At 36.0% G+C, this 18,100-nt stretch overlaps 1 protein-coding gene across 1 annotated transcript in view; it reads left to right on the top strand.

The window, feature by feature from the left end:
* Nucleotides 1–18,100, top strand: part of LOC136874409 (uncharacterized) — a 90,254-nt gene that overhangs the window by 13,656 nt on the left and 58,498 nt on the right. Inside the window, exon 4 of the mRNA XM_067148042.2 lies at nucleotides 11,339–11,412. Within this exon, the coding sequence (XP_067004143.2) occupies nucleotides 11,339–11,412 (74 nt within the window). The remainder of the gene's footprint in view (nucleotides 1–11,338; nucleotides 11,413–18,100) is intronic.

The following is an 18,100-nucleotide window of genomic DNA, read 5'->3' as shown; positions in this document are numbered from 1 at the left end:
CAAGCTGACACACCAGATGCAGTAATCTATTCTGCCAAAGCGGTTAAAGGTCTGGGTCCTTTTTGGGTAAGGTGGCAAGCAACTCTACAACAGATCAGTAGCTGTCACATCCTCCACAAAACTGGCAATAAGGACAGTGAAGCAACGAGAAACCTCAAAGTTGAAACTGCTCATTTTGCATCTACCCTTAACATTGAATGTCTCACTGAAAATGCTGCTAAATTGCAGACACTTGATGGCCTGTTGGCCATCATGAAACTCTGGAGATCTTTCATAGACCAAGAATATAAAAAGTTGTGCATATTAAACCAGAAAGGCAAAGGCTAAGAGTTTATTCCATCCAACTGGTGGATAAGTAAACAGGACGGACTCACAAGCACCGAGTGGAATGATGCTCTCAAAATGACAGTGAATATAGCTCATGTGCAGGTTATACCAGGCAGATCCAAAGATGATAATCACTGCAGATGATGCGATGAGATTTAAATGTTGGCCCACAAAGTTCGATCTTTCCCATTTGGCTAATGCCTACGGAACACCAGATACCACCACATCCGGTCTTCCTTTGCCAATGCGCTATATGGAAAAGGGTATCCAATACATGGAGAGGTCAATGGCCTCGCAGTTGATGGTGGGACAAGGCCAATCGCCAGATCGCCTTCGAACCCAGGAGCAAAAAAGGTTTCATTCTTGACCTGACACTCAGATTTGAAGTACATGCATAACGGCCTTTTGAAGTTGATGGAGAAAAAAGAGGATATATTCACAAACCATTCCATATTACCTTAATAAGTACAAACTTGATGACAGCTCATGTTGGGTGATGGCGTCACTGGTCACCTACTTATGGCACTTTCGTGTGCCAAATGAGACCATTGTGAGCTGTGGCTTACATACATTGGAAGCCTTGATATCGATCTTGAGTCATCACCTGTACACGCCACACACTTAATTAAATCAATTAAAGTAATTTATCTGCTGCTTCTTTGCTAGTAACTATTGTTTTCTGTACATTACAGTATATAGAATTTTTTAATTCTGTATTGTAATTAGATTAGATACTAAATTTATATTGTACAATATATTTGTCGGTTTGGCAACCTCTGTTATTTGAGGAGGAATAAATATTATTATTTTTCTTCTTCTTTCGAATGGGCCACCAGAGGACCACGTGCCAATTTCAATTCCTTCTTCTTTGTTCTTTCCTTTTCTTCCAGTACGCTTTCATCTGTTCACTATGCTTCTTCTTTCTGTCTTCAGACCACTTTGAACCATTCTTTTTTACTTTTCTACCTTGGAATCCTTCTATTTTCTATACTTTTTCCCGAAAGCCTTCTCTATTATTTATTTCTTCTGTTGTTATATTGTTTTTTTCTAAATCCTTTCTTAATTCATTGACCCAGCTTGTCGTTGATTTCTTACCCCACAAATATCTGAAAATCTTACTGGTTAATCTACTATCTTGCATTCGATATAAATGTCCAAAAAACATAAGTCTCCTTTTCCTCATTACATCTGATATATTTTCTATTTTTTGATATATTTCAGCATTACTTCGTAATTTCCAACCTTCTGCTGTGTTTTGTGGGCCTAATATTTTCCTCATGATTCGCCTTTCTAGTATTTCTAGTTTATCTAAATTATAGTTTAATGCCAGACATTCGCTTGCATATAGGCATTCTGGCTTCACTACTGTGTTGTAATGCCTTATTTTTGCATTTTTGGATAGGCATCTTTTATTGTAGATATCTTTGGTCACACCATAAGCTCTCTCCATTTTATGTACCTTCTCCTCTACAGCAGATTTTTCTAAACCATTTTCTTGGATTATTTCCCCTAGATATTTGAATATTTTTACCCTCTCTATTTGGCCAATATCTGTTTTCTGAAATTTTGGTGCATCCCAAATATTTGTAAAAAATTTTGTTTTTTCTGCAGAAATTCTTAAGCCAGTTCTGCTAGCGATTCTTTCCAAGACATTTACTTAGGTTATAGCAGATGTCACATTTTCAGAAAGTATTGCAAAGTCATCTGCAAATGCAAGACAATTTATTTCGATCCTTTTGTTTCCTCTTCCTACCCTTATCGGTGAAATGTTGAGTTCAATAAGTTTTTCGTTCCAAATTCTCACTATTTTCTCTAGGACACAATTAAAAAGAATTGGGGATAGTCCGTCGCCTTGTCGTACACCAGTTTTTATTTTGAAAGGCTGTGATATCTCTCCCAGAAATTTCACTTTAGAGACTGTGTCTGTAAGTGTTTCACGGATTAGATTTGCCAGTTTAGACTTTATGCCAAATTCTCAAATTATTTTATATATAGTTTCTCTGTCAACAGAATCAAAAGCCTTTTTGCAATCTACAAACATGACTACAATGTCCTTTGAATTAAGTAACCTGTGGCGAATTATTGACTTAAGATTAAATATTTGTTCTGAGCATGATCTTCCTTTCCTGAAACCACCTTGATATTCACCTAAATGATTGTCTAGTGTTGTTTCTACTCTGTTTAATAAAATCTTGGAAAATATTTTATATGCCACTGCTAATAAAGATATTCCTCTGTAGTTATTAACGTCCTGTTTATTACCTTTTTTTTGGAGTGGATGTATTAAGGCTACTTTCCATTCCTCAGGAATTTTTTCAGTTTTCCAGATTTCTTCAAAGAGTAATTGTAGCTCATTTGCTATATTTGGCAAGGACCACTACAAAAGTTCCGCTGTAATAGAATCTTCTCCGCTAGCTTTGTTGTTTTTGAGGGTTTTAATTACTTCTTCAATTTCTTTTATAGTTGGTGGTATATCTTCTTCCAAATTTTCATCAATATCTTGAAATTCTAATTTATGACTTGGTTCAGGACAGTTCAAAAGTTGATCAAAATATTTTGCTAATATCTCACAATTTTCAGTATTGCTTAGTCCAATTCTGCCATTTTCATCCTTGAAACTAACATTTGTAGTTTGGTACCCCTTTAATTCATTCTTAAAAGTCTGATAAAAGTCACGGGTGTTATTTTTTATAAAGTTTTTGTCCATTTCTATAAGTTTCTCCTTTTGAAAGGCTCGTTTAGTACTTCTGATTATCCTTGCTGTTTCCTTCCTTTGTTGTTTAAACTGATCAAAATCTTCAATTTTCTTTGAGCATTTCCATTTTTTCCATGTTTTAGCCCTCTCTGCTAAAGCTTCTTCACATATTTCATTCTACCATATTTAACTTTTATTTTTTATTGGCCCAAATGTTTTCTGTGCTGCATAATTAATTGCTTTGGATATTTCTTGCCAGTTGCCTTGTTTAGCCACTTTAATTTCGTCTTGGTAGTTTTTAATTGATTCTTTTGTTATAGTAAGTCTGTCTACAATATATTTTATTAACCTCTGTGGCTTTCTTTGTTCTTTATTAGGTAGGAATTTGGCTTTAATTTTAGGGAGATAATGGTCAGAATCAAATTCACCATTCCTTACTACTTTCACATTCATAATATCTTTTGTACTTTTTTTTTGAAACAACCACATGATCTAACTGAAATTCTCCTAACATGGGGTTTGGAGATATCCATGTTTTAGCTTTTCTGGGGAGTTTTCTAAAGAAGGTTGACATTAGTTTCAGGTGATAGCTTTGACACAAACTGATTAGCCTAATACCATTTGTATTTGTTATTATTATTATTATTATTATTATTATTATTATTATTATTAAACTCTGATAGTATGATATATCAGTAATAGATTATAAATTAGGTAAGTAAGTTTTTAGAAATCACATTTGTGGTGTCAAAATATCATTTTTGATATAATTTGCTCTGTATGACTTCAAAATTAAACCCTATGTAGATTTCCCCATTATATTTCTTCCAGTTTTTGTTTTAGTAAGCTGGTTAATAATTAATCTGACATCATTAGAATCAACCTGCTGCAAAAATAAATACATTGTAAGAAAAAATAGTGGAGGAAAGGTATTGGGAAGAGGAAAGGTATTGGGAAAATGTTTAATGGGAATATTTTCAATGGGCAAAAATTCAACTAAGGGAGAATTGTTTAGGGGAAAATTTCACTGAATCAAATACCGCATCTAAGTTCAGTGAATCTGAGCAAACAATGAATTGTATTTGTTAGTAAAATTTAGATTGATGATACCTCCTTGGTTCATGAAAGTAAACTTTCATTAGAAGTGTATCACACTCTTATAATAATGGTGGGAAGTCGTGGGAAGGATGGCCAGTTAATTTTGTGAATCTAAACTTGGAAAGCAATCTGTAACTTTTCAAAACAATACAAAGGATAGCACTGTTTTCATCTCTACCCTGAAACACAGTTAAGACAACAAGCACTCTGTTCTCTCCCACCCTCTTTGCTGGCCACTTTCCCTACTGCAATTTAATGCTAGGTACTTACCCAAAACAGTGGTATAATAACAATTGTATTTCTAGATGTCAGTGACATATATCCATAGACATTCAGACCATAAAATGCAGGGAAAATTTGTGCTGTATTTCCTGGGTACAAAAGAGCATCTTATGGTTTAAAAATATAATAAATAAAGAGGAAGGTACGATTTATGATTATTAGAAAACATAACATTGAAATTTTAAATTGTAATGTATGGGCACAAATGCATAAAGAATATCACACACACAAAATTGTACTTCATAAATAATCTAATCAGATGGAAACAGCACTATCAGTGTTTTGAAAAGTTATAGATTGCCACCTTTTAAAAGCTTTTTGTATTGTGAGCATTTCAATTAGAAGTGATGGAATACACAAAACAACAAGGTAATAAGGCAGCAGAAAGACACTCTGGACCACCATTTAGGAAAACGTTGATTTTTCTGTGGCAGAAAGATGACAGTTGTCTGTTAAGTCTAAGGGAGTAAAAATGTGGGCACCAAGCTCGATAGCTGCAGTCGCTTAAGTGCGCCCAGTATCCAGTATTTGGGAGATAGTGGGTTTGAACCCCACTGTCGGCAGTCCTGAAGATGACTGAAGACTGTACCTTAATTAAGGCCATGACCACTTCCCTTCCACTCTTAGCCATTTACTGTCCCATCGTCACCATAAGACCTATTTGTGTCGGTGCGATTTAAAACCAATTGTAAAAAAAAATGTGGGCTGTGAAAATGAATATATTTTGGAGTAAAATGAGTTCCTCTGGTTTCATTTTACAGTGTATAATTTTGTGTCCATGCTTCAAGTTTAACATTCCCTGATACATTTGAAGGGTCCATGAAAAGAACATGCTAAGTCATTTTTTTTTTTTCTGATATTACTGCCACATTGTGGCTCTAAGAATGTAGTTTCAGTTCTCTGCCCAATGAAGGAAATGAACCTGTTAAGTTCCTAGATATGAGCGATTTTAAAAAATCCATGCACAGGGGAAGAGCATTGTTTTACAGAATTTTAATAATGCTCTTCTGGAAAATGTGACTTAGCATGTTCTTCACCTGGACCATTCATTTTTGGTGATACATGCATACAAATGTATTTTCTTTAAATTTCCATCCTGAAATCAACATACGGTCTATGGTCCAGAGTGACTTCTGGTCCAAGAATGTATGGTATATTTTATTCCAGCAAAACTATCTTTATCCTGCCCCGAAATTAAATCCACTTCGTTTGAGGTTGAAATTTCATAGGCTGTATAACGGATAATTGCATAAGATCTGTCTGAGTATCACTTTATTCCTTTTGGCATTCTTTTAATGTGGTGTACAGAGAGGGATGATGCCTGCCAATTACACTCAGTGATACTTCTGTGGTTATGATTTAAGCACTGTTAACTTGTTGGGAAAGAGGTATGATAGGATAAGAATACTGTGGGATTAAGTGGTAGTATGATAATGTGTCTTGGGAAATAAGGTAAGGTAAGGGTGTATTCTGCCTGAAGACAGGTCCGAACCTCCGCAGAGGTGTGCCTGAGCCGGAGTTCACATGCGGTAGGGTGGCCTGTTCCTATCCGCTCCTCCATTCCCTTACACCCCACCAACAGCATGTGGCAACCCATCCAAATCTTGACCACGCCCAATATTGCTTAACTTCAGAGATCTCAGGGGATCCGGTGTTTCAACACGGCTGTGGCTGTTGACATTGGGAAATCAAATCTATGGGAATATTTGTCATTGAAAAGAAACACAACGGAAAAATTGTCTTTGGAAAAAATGATTGCAATACTGCCTGGGAGTAATGGTAGGCAATTCAGGATGGCGTCAGCAAAGGATATAAGTGAAGATAGCACCCGGTTCTCTTGTGAAATAATCGGGAATAAATGTGGTGTAAACAAGAAGCGAGTGAAGAATGGTATCCAGTGTGAAAAGTGTTTAATTTGGTACCATTTTGAGTGTATATGTAGTGCTGGTTTTGCTAAAAATGAAGATACTTGAACTTGTGTTAGCTGTGGCGAGAGCAATTTGAATAGCGGTAGCAAACCTAGGCCTACAACGGTCAACGAATCGCTGGCATCTCATTACTTGGAGGATAGAGGTAATGATAATGTACTTGTAATTCTCTCTTTATTGCAACAGGATTTACAAGCATTAAAAGCAGAGAATGAGATTTTAAAGGAAAAGGTACATTTACTGGAATCGAAAGTACCGGTACCAGTAAACACTCAGAACACAGGTGGCTCTGAGAATTCTAGCGCATGGTGTCAAGTTGCTTCAGATTCTAGGAGGAAAAGTGTACAGTTTAATAAGGACAACTTTGTAATTGACACCAAAAATAGATTTTCAGCCCTGAGGGAAGTAAGTGATACGCAAGGTATCCGTATAGGAAGCAGTCAAACGTATAGCGCAAAATCCGTTACGAGAAGCGGCAAAGTTAGGCCTAAAATCCCACACAGTGCACCGGCGAAAGTGTCGAACATTCTTATATTTGGTGATAGCCAGGCGAGGGGAATTGTGGAGAAAATGGTCAATGAAGATATTGCAGCATCGGCAGTCATCTATCCTGGGGCCCCAATGAAGAAGGTATTGGAAAACACGGAGCAGGCGGCAAGAAATCTCGGAAGTCGTGATGCAGTAGTGATCATCGGCGGGACGAACGACGTAGCTCACGACGACGCTAAGAATGTTATTTCTGAACTTAAATGTACACCAGGTAAGCTGACTCACACTAACATCTTTGTAGTGAACGTGCCCCACAGGCATGATTTGATTAGAGACTCATGTGTGAACATTGAAGTGGACAAAGATAATACAGATATGGTTAAAATTTGTAAACATTTTCGTAATACACAGGTAATTGATAGCAGCAGTTTCGAGGGACACTGTTACACAAAGCATGGCCTTCATCTAAACAATTCAGGTAAACGAAAGATAGCAGATATTGTTCTAGATTTTATTAATCATAAGATATGTACTGTAAAAAAGGCAACTCCCTTGAGTTATAATACTGACCAGGAGAACTAGTAGAAAGAGCCAGCTGTACTTCAAGCTGGCTCAGCCAACTAGTAAATGAAACTCAGGAAATTAAGGAATTTCAAGTTACCCAATTGCAACAGTCAGTTTTTAGGGAGGAAGGGGGTCTGAGATTGCTCTTGGTAAAGTGTCAGAGTGTTGTAAATAAAGAATTAAAATTCGGTACATTGATGGAATCTTATGAGACTGATGTGGTGATAGGAGTGGAATCGTGGTTGAGAGAAGGGGTGGGTAATAGACAAGTATTTCCAGAAGGGTACACAGTCTATCGTAGAGACCGAGGAGATAAAAAGGGAGGGGGGGTGTTTATTCTGGTGAAGGAAACTTATTGTTCACATGAATGGTTTACCGATGATAGGGATGAAATATTAGGGATAAAATTAATTTGTGATGATATGAAGGAGGTGGGAATTATAGGAACATACAGGCCTGGAAGAGAGGAAAGAGACATGGAAATATTTGAGAAAATAATAGATTATACTCATAAAAACAACAATAATGATGTGGCAATAATTGGGCGAGATCTAAACTTGCCTGAGGTTGAATGGAATGGAGCTGCAAGTGAAGCCCATGAACAGAAATTGGCAAATAAGTTAATTTGGGAGGGAGGATTTACACAAGTAGTACAAGAACCGACTGGTCTGAATAACTTACTAGATGTATTCTTGGTTAAACCATGGGAAATTGTTGATAAAACTGAGGTAATTGAAGGAATAGGTGACCATAAGGCTGTAATAATGGATGTAGGACTGGTACCAAAAAGGCTTAATAGGAGGGTCACACAAGACAAGAAATTGTACAGAAAAACTAAAGTTGATGAATTTGGGACTTACCTTAAATCACAATTCAGTTGTTGGATAAGTGAAGGGAGTAATGTGGATACACTTTGGGCTAAATTCAAAGGAATCGTTTGGGAAGGAGAGAAGAGATTTGTACCTGTTAAGAAGGGTAAAATGACCTCAGACCCTGTTTAGGCAAATAAGAAAATTAAAAAGAAAATATAGAGTAGTAAACAGGAAAATCAAAGAAGGTAGGGAGAGTAGAGAAAGTAGAAAACAGCTAATGAGGGAACAGAATAGAGTGAAAAAGGAAGCAAAAGAGAATTATATGAATGGCATTCTTCAAGAGCGTAATGACCACAAAGGGAAATGGAAAAAGCTGTATTCATATATCAGGAATCAAAAAGTAAAAGGAATCCAAATTCCTACAATGGTGGGAGAAGGGGATGAACACTATTTAACAGATACTGAGAAAGCAATCCTCTTTAGCAGGGAATTTAGAGATTCAGTAGATGACTGTCAGGAGTTGGAAACCAAAACAGAAGTTACAGTGGGACAGACACAGAGGGAAACAAGAAGCTTCTTGTTCACAAATGAAGATGTTTTCAGAGAAATCCAACTGGTTCAGCAAGGAAAAGCAGCAGGAAGTGATCAAATTACTGGGGAGGTGATAAAGACAATGGGGTGGTACATAGTGCCTTATTTAAGATTTCTCTTTAACTATGTCATAAATAATAGTGTAATACCAAAGGAATGGAAGGAATCTATAATAATACCAATTTATAAAGGAAAGGGTGATAAAAGGAAACCAGAGAACTACAGACCAATCAGTCTGACCAGTAAAGTTTGTAAAATACTGGAGAGTTTAATATCAAAGTACATCAGAGGGATATGTGATGATAAAAATTGGTTCATGAGGAGCCAGTATGGATTTAGAAAGAAATTTTCTTGTGAGGCACAACTGGTGGGATTTCAGCAGGACATATCAGATCAATTGGATTCAGGAGGCCAGTTAGATTGCATAGCCATTGATCTTTACAAAGCCTTTGATAGAGTGGAAAATGGAATATTATTAAAGAAATTGGAGGGAATAGGATTGGACGTAAGGGTTACACATTGGGTAAAAAGATTTCTAAATTCAAGGGTTCGGAAAGTCAAAGTAGGAATTAACGTATCGCAGGAAGAGAAAGTTTGGAAGGGAATTGCACAGGGTAGTATAATTGGTCCGTTACTTTTCTTAATATACGTAAATGATTTAGGGAACAATATAACATCAAAAATAAGATTGTATGCAGATGACATAATTGTTTATAGGGAAATAAATACCATTGAGGATTGTTCAAAATTACAAAGGGACCTTGGGAGTATCCAACAATGGGTTAAAGAGAATAACATGAAGGTTAATGGAGGCAAATCAACTGTTACAACATTTACAAACAGGAGTTTTAAAACTGAATTCGAATATACTTTGGAGGGGGTAGTTATCCCAAAAGATGGCAAGTGCAAATACTTAGGTGTAAGATTTGAAAGTAATTTGCACTGGAAGGGTCATGTGGATGACATTGTTGGGAAAGCATACAGATCGTTACATGTCATGATGAGGCTACTTAAAGGATGCAACAAAGAATTAAAATAAAAAAGTTACTTGAGTATGGTTCGTCCATTATTGGAATATGCAAACAGTGTTTGGGATCCTCACCAAGAATACCTAATAAAAGAAATAGATAGTGTGCAGTGGAAAGCAGCAAGATTTGTAACAGGGGATTTCAGGAGAAAGAGTAGTGTGTCAGAAACTAGGGTGGGACGTGAGATGGGAAGGGAGAAAACTAGACTTAGAGGTTTATATAGAGCCTATATAGGAGAAGCAGCATGGGGAGATATCCGTGAGAGGCTTCAGTTGGAAAATAATTATATCGGCAGGACTGACCACAAATATAAAATTAGAAGGAATTTTAGCAGAAGCGATTGGGGTAAATTTTCATTCATTGGGAAGGGTGTGAAGGAGTGGAACAGTTTACCAGGGGTAGTGTTTGATCCTTTTCCAAAATCTGTACAGATATTCAAGAAGAGAATAAACAGCAACAGAGAAAATAAATGAAATGTTAGAGGGCATTCGACCAGTACAGGTTTTTGTAAATAATTAATGTGTGTGAATAAATTAATTCCATCGCCTGGTCTAAGGAGTTTGGACAGCCAAAGTAGGGGACTGCCTGTAGAGGTGAAGTACAGTGGTGCTTTGAGGGCCCTGGGACCGCTACGGTAGCTGTGAAGGCCCTTCAGGAACTCTGAAAAGTGGTGGTAAAAGGGGCTCTGGTTAAAACGCAGCAGGTCGTTATGCTACTTAGGTTCCAGAATGGGTAAAGAAAAGAAAAAGTAAATAAATGCAATGTAAATTTTAATCTTATACCAGTTGTACAGTATCATTTGAAGTAATTCCACATACTGTATATCAGATGACTATATTTGTAAGTAGTACAGGAGATATTATAAGTAGAATTTTGTAAACAATGTAAATTTATTAAGGATGAGCTGTGTGTTTAATAGAAAAAATTGTTAGCATAAATGATATAATATTGTATTATAGGAAAATTTTATTCTCTTGTTAATTTAATATTTAGTGCTTGACAATAATGTATTTTAGTGTACCATTTGCCACCGAGGTAAACACCTCATTTGCAAATAAAGAGATTTTGATTTTTGATTTGAATAACAAGGAGAGGACCATTACATGTCCGCTTGACAGTTAGAATCTTCTTTGCAATGGAAAGGAACAAAGAAAGTTACATGTCTAGAAAGAATGAATGAGGGAGCCAACCAATTTAGCTAGCCATTGTGGTAGGAGAATTGTGTAAGGATGTGTAGTTTGTCCTCATCCATTCAGGCTTCTCCTTTCCTGTTGCTACTTGTGCTACTATCCTATCATTGTGTGTTCCTTTCCTTGTGTCCATTCCACTGTATAATTATGACTTGATTTAAAACTTCCTTAATTTAATACTTGCTTCTTTTCCTTTCCATTTCTTATATTTGTACATTAAAGATAAATTCATGATATTTTATTGCATCAGTATGAAGCGTATTCTGCCAGCTGTTTTTTTATACATTTTGTTACTTCATCTCATTATACTGCTTTTATAATTTCTTATTTATAGCCTTCTGCAGACATTAAGGAGGAAGTGTTTGTAGAGCAACATCAACTGTTTCCAAACATCACAGAAGAAAACAAGTAAGTACACAACTAAACATACACAATATTAAATATCTTGTTTAACTATTCACTGTCATGCTCAGTAGTGGGTGTTTTTTTATCTCTGTTAGCTGATAATTTTCATCATTGTAATTATTTCTTTACATGGTTACAATTCATCCCTAATATGTTACAAGCTAGTGATTAGAATTATGTGAAATGGTCATGAACTTTAAGAACATGTTTAATTTATTTCTGCATATAGTTTTATTTAAAACAGTTTACAAAACGTATTTGATGCAAGTCAAGGTAATTGTGTTCATTTTTAATACTTTTGAGCAACTGTCAAAATTTTCTTATTAATTTACTGTCAGTGCAGTATTTGTAATCATATTTTTATCATCTGAAATTTGATCTGCAGCTATTTCTTCCAAAGCATTCTCAGTTTTTTCAGAAATAAAGAGTTTTGTACGTACAATAATACACAGAGATAAATTTCAAGTAAATCTACAAATTCAGCATTGATTTTTTTAGAATATATTTAAAATGATTTAACTATTTGAAACAATGATAATTAAGAACAGGACATGGTAAACCAAAACTTAATTGATCGATATATTTCTTTGATATATTTATAATGGCTTATTTTCTTACATGTAACCTCATTTTATGACTGTTACCTGCCGATATATTAATTACCTAAGATAGAATTCAATAAAATCGTGCAATATTTCTTACAAAAACCCTTGTTTCAACTCCTCCACAGCACACATTCTTTTGACATTTGTAATATATATTCTAATAAATGAAACCATAATTTTAATCAACAATCATTCAAACAGACATAATAATCTTAGTAAATTAGAAAGTGAAGTATTTTTTCATATTGTAAAGTTTGTTTTGAATAACAATTATTTCTCTTTCAATGACATCATTAATCAGCAAAGGAGTCTCACCATGAGTTCATTGGCTTTAGACATTTTAGCTGAGATCTATATCGATAATTTGGAACAATCAAACATCATGTACAATATAAATGAGATCTTTCTTTGGGCAAGATGATCAGTGTATCATTGACGGCCAAACTTTATTAGACAAGCTTAAGTCTTTAAATCCCCATACAAAATTTATCATATAATCCAAAGTCAAGAAATCCTTAATATTTTTGATCTCAAAACCATTAGAAATAATAACAGTCTCACTTCTGTTATCTTCAGGAATGATACAAATTTTGTGTTTAAAGGCCTGTATTGACAGTGATTTAAAATCTTTTGAGAGAAATTCCAACTTTTTAATACAATAAACAAGGTATTGAAAAGGTGTAATTTCTCTCAAAATATTTAAAATACATCTTCAGGAAGTGGTCTCAGACATCAGACATGAAACCCTTCATCGAGGCACACATAAGAAAGACGTGTTCTATAGTATGATCTACAGAGCTCATAATATCCCACATTTCTAAAATATTACAAAAAGTAAATAAACACCATAAACACCACTGCATCTAACAATGGCTACAACAGAAATTTTATCGACAAAATCATCAACAGTGTAAAGAAAATAAGCTGTCCACCATGCTCAAAAAAGACCTAAAGAAAAAGAGACCTTCTTCAACAATAGTTATCATTCACTGATAACAAATATTTTTAAAGACGTGGTCATAACATTGCAGTCAGAACTATCAATACAAGTGGTAAGCTTTTCTATAATATACATATCTTCAACCATATTACTAAATATTCAGCCAAGCTTGATAGCTGTATTCGCTTAAGTGTGACCAATATCCAGTATTTGGGAGGCAGTGGGTTCGAACCCCACTGCTGGAAGCCCTGAAGATGGTTTTGGTGGTTTCCCATTTTCTTACCAGGCAAATGATGGGGCTTTACCTTAATTAAGGCCATGGCAGCTTCCCACTTCTGTCCCATCGTCGCCATAAGACCTATCTGTGTTGGTGCAACGTAAAGCAGCTTGTAAAAAAAAACTACATTTTCAATTTCTTGTGTTCACAAGCTAGAATGTTTCCAATGTGGCACCAGTTACATTGTTCAAAAAGCGAGGAGTTTTTCATCTCAGAATAAAGAACATGCGAATGCCAAGGAATACAGTTAATTTTCAGCTGTGAGTGTCCAAATGAGTGATTTTAATCACTCCTTTACTTCCATAAACCAAGATGTGGACATTTTACATGTAGCCAATAAAGCGATTAAACTCAGTATTCATGAGAATATCCACAGATATCTTGATCTAAGATTTAACCCTGACTTCAGTTGTAATGAAATCTCTGGTAAAAACCAACATCCTTTGTGATGATTTAATAAATATTATGTCAGAATCAAAAACTGAAAGAATAATCAAAGCATGTCACAGGCAAGCTATTACTTCCTCTCCAGTTAGCCGCCCTTCCCGTACCTTTCCCCTCCCTTCCTCTTCTCAGCTGCCTTCTCCCAATAACAGCAGCTCTCAACTGCTGCTCGCTTCTGTTCAGTCAGATGTCAACATGACATAACAGTGTGGACAGGACAGAGGCCGCTGAAGGATGCTGAAGGACAGCGAGGAGTACATCATTTACTCAGTTTGTTTCCTTTAGCCTCCTTTTCTCATTTTCCACCAACATTAGGTATTTCCTTTCCTTTTCTTTCTAGACTCCAACATATTGACATATTTTTATTTTTGTAATATCTGAAGCCATTTCTTTTCAGTTTCAACTCAGTTAATTTTTTAACTGTTAGGCTCTTCGGACTGCCGAAACTAACTTTGTGTAAATAAATGTATGAACTACTGTTTTGATGGAACTTAGCAACACTGTGATTATTTTTTACAGATTCACTCCGTGAAAACTCATCTTCACTATCCTCATAAAATTCATATATGTGATCATTCCTTAAAACATGTTATCCGTCATCTTCTGTCATGCCGTTTTTTCACGCTTTCGTCCAACGATGCTCGAAGAAGGACAACAGCTGTTGTAACTAAATGCAAGGCACTAAATTATAGTACCATGTACAGTGGTATTCCTACTCAAATGTTGTCTGCACAGTTTATTTACTAGTGAGACCTCTTCCTGTTGAATAAGTGAAATGATGAAATGCCATATCAAACTTGAGGTTGGAGGAGATCATGACATTTCGAATTTAGCTGAACCCATGGCTGGGGGAGTGAAAGATATGAACTCACTTCTTAGTCAACATGGGCTTGGGATGGGAAATGCCTGGGTTACTCGGAACTGTAAAGTCCCAAAACACAAGAATCATGTTATGAGAAAATGCAATTTTGTGTGAAAATCCTACTTGTATGCAATTGTGTGCTATCTGAGGTGTGATTATTTTATAATAGAATATTCTGATTGCACTTTTACTTTGAAATTTGAGGGATATTCATATACTGGTTGGAGCGTAAAATGCCACGTTATTTGTTGTATGTAATACTTATTTTGGACAAGATTATTGCCGTACTAATATAAAAGTAATCAGAACTGCATTGAAATAGGTCCCCAGTGGATAACAACAAGTTCTGTTTGCCTGACAGTTTCTCATGTTGGTGATGACTTTCTGACAGAAATCCTCCGAGCTATATGAGGTAACTCCTCAAGGGTAACTTCACATTTTCATGTTTCTTTTAGTGATGAGGAAAAAATATTTTGAATAAGTACCTCAGCTATGAAGTGAAAATCAAAGTCATTGGCAAAGTTGGAGGTTAAAGGTAACATCACTAGGCTTCTTGTTTTCCTACATAAACCCTTGATGTTTATGAGACATCCTTTGGTTGATTTATAGTTAGTGCCCCGCGTATACCATAGTGATAAAGGAGGGTCAATGTTACATTGTTTCCACAATCCTTTGACTACTGTAAAATGGTCAGCATTTATTTGCAGTTATTTCAATCTAATGTGTGTAACATGCAGTGCTATTTTATATACAGTATTTTCTCTCGTATGAGACCCCTTTTTAACCCACTTTTACAGCCAGAAATAGTAAATTGGTGTCCAATATGCGATAACCTTAAAATTTTGTGCAGCGAACACATGACTTCTATGCTATAAATTGTACATCTAAACATTCTATACTATTATTTAACAAACATAGAATGTATTTAAGTTATATTTGCTATTTTCATCGGTAGGCAGTATTTCTAAACATAAAACGACAATAAATGGTGAACAAGACTTTTAGGCCAATGGTACATATAAAAGTCCAATTTAGTTACTCATATCACGTCATTTGTTATGTTTCATTAATTCCTCTGGTGAGGCTGACGTCAGGAAGGGCATATGGCCGTAAAAACTCGCTTCGAAGATTCGTCTCACTTCATACTCGTCCGCGTAAAGAAATGGATAAGGGTATTGTCTTATCATAAAATTAAATATTGATACAAAAGAACTTAATGGCCAGTCATTTGTCTCTGTCAGTTCAGCAGTAGGCCTACCACACAGTAAACACGATCACTGTTTTCGTTTGAATTATTGCCTTGCTACCGGCGTGTCAGCATTCCAAGTGACATCATCTTCACTACCATCTCGTCAGTCACGTCAGCCATGCTTCATTCCCTTTGAGCTATGTACTGCAATTGAGAGCATACGAGGTTCCGTCTTTTTGAACCTTTTAAAAATAATTTCGTTCCCGACTGTAGAGTCTAACCAGTGTGAATCTATTCCCAAATGTTTTCTGTAGATGGTCTCTGATATTTCCAGTTGGTGTATATGTAGCAGAAGCCACTCCTTCTGAATAAAGCCATGGTGTAGAAGGCATGCCAAACTATTAGCTGATAACTAGCATATCTTAAGAGTTGTACTTCCGAATGTAATACATAGTAACTGGAAACCTACATTTATCACATCAGGATTTATGTAAACAGCTGTCCATGAGATAAAACAGACCACTTTGTTTAGGTTAAGTATATTATCGCCCTGATATTGTCAAAAGTTCCTCGACGGAAAGAATAAAAATAAATAACAGGAAAATATACCCCATTTATGGATATCTACAGGTGTGGCAGTAATTTGTTTTATTATCATAATGTTCAATTTCGTATGATCGTTGTCTCTTTTTTTATTAACACATACCCTAGTATGTTTTGTTTGGCGTCTCCGAAAATCGTTTAAAGTACATGGGGACATAAAATTATTATTTGTTAAGTACGTTGGTGAGTAAAACAATCGTTTTAATTGGGTGGCTTTTATCACATTTTAAACTTACTTCTCTCCAAATATATACCTATATTGGCCCGAGTTGCGAGATAGTAAATGACCACTTTGTTAATGATCTCGCCTGGTGTATAAATAGCAACAACCATGAATATTTCTCAACTAAAGGAAACTGCTTTCCTGATCCCGAGGTGGTACAGCTCTTTTTAGACACACCCCCAGTGTAGGGGAGTTATATGTACCGCTTTTACCGCATATCAACCTTCCTGCCATTCGTAAATCTCTGGTAGTATGGTACCGGGAATCAAAGTCAGACTCCCGAGAACAGCAAATAATTGTGCTAACCATTACGCTGGCGGAGTTTTTTTTTTTTTCATTTTCTTTGTCTCAAAAAGCCAGGGGGCGTGTTCTAAAATGTGAGGTGGTCTAATACACGAGAAAATAAGGTAATATCCATGAAGTTAAGGAATTGTGCTGTTTCCTTCCTTTGATCCGTTGTATCAGCCTGTGGATGTGACTCAAGCTTGCTGTTTTCCATGAAAGTAGTTGTCTATTAAAGGAGAACACAACACAAAAACACATATTTCGTTATTCATTGCTAAAGATGTATTAAGGGAATGTAATAACACTGTCGTTAATCCGATGCCTCTATGTCCAACCATTCTCAAGTTATGTGCGGAAGTAGTAACTGGTCGTGACGTCACTGCACTGTAGAGTCTACCTGGCAGCCTTGACGCTGGGAGTAAACTCGCGCAGTCTTTTCCCGCACTCCATCTGCTACTGTCGTGTTCTTCTGTTGCCAGTGTTAGTGGGCTTATTTTTATTTATAATGCATGTAAGTATCATTCGTCCATATCAGTACGAGCCAGAACGAACGACGTTTACTGATGTCCATTCAGATAGCGATCTTGACATGGCTATGCTAAACACTACAGGCCGTGCCGGCACGTGAATTTGGTGTAAACGTAATGAGTGTACCGTCATGGATACGGATGAAGAAAGTGTATGCTGTTGTGAATTAGACAATGTAAAAGCAGTGAAATCTGAGAAATTTATGTGTATAACAAGAAATCCCTTGTTTACAAGGCTTATTTTAGACCGTGAAGTATTGACAATGACAAGGCATAACATGAGCTTAAAAACAAAGAACATTGCAAGGAAACATTTACTGACAGCTTTAAATCCATCAAATAGAACTTGGCGTTTTATTTGTTACAAACAGTTCACTTCGTGGGTAAATTCATGGACTGCAATTGGTAAAAAGAACAGAGTTGTCATACCATCATTTGTTGTCAACACCATAAGGAACAGATTTCCAGAACCCAATGGCACCTCTGTGGGCTTCAAGCTGTAAATGAAAAAATGAAATTAAAACAGTGGAATTATGTAAGAGTTTCCTAAGCTTGTTTGTATGATAAATATAGGTAATGTATTATTTTGACATGAAGTACGGTACCTCATTTATTGCTGCGAGTGAAATCGTGATAAGTGCTTCTTGATCAGGTCGTCATTGGAAGATCGAGGTATTGGAGCGATGTTTTTAGGCAGTGACAGATCCATTGTTTGATCTTCAGGTGAGGCTCTACT

This window comes from Anabrus simplex, chromosome 5, assembly GCF_040414725.1.
Source record: "Anabrus simplex isolate iqAnaSimp1 chromosome 5, ASM4041472v1, whole genome shotgun sequence".
Taxonomy (NCBI): Eukaryota; Metazoa; Arthropoda; class Insecta; order Orthoptera; family Tettigoniidae; genus Anabrus; species Anabrus simplex.
The sequence above is the reverse complement of the archived record's forward strand: the minus strand, read 5'-3'. Positions and strand labels throughout refer to the sequence as shown.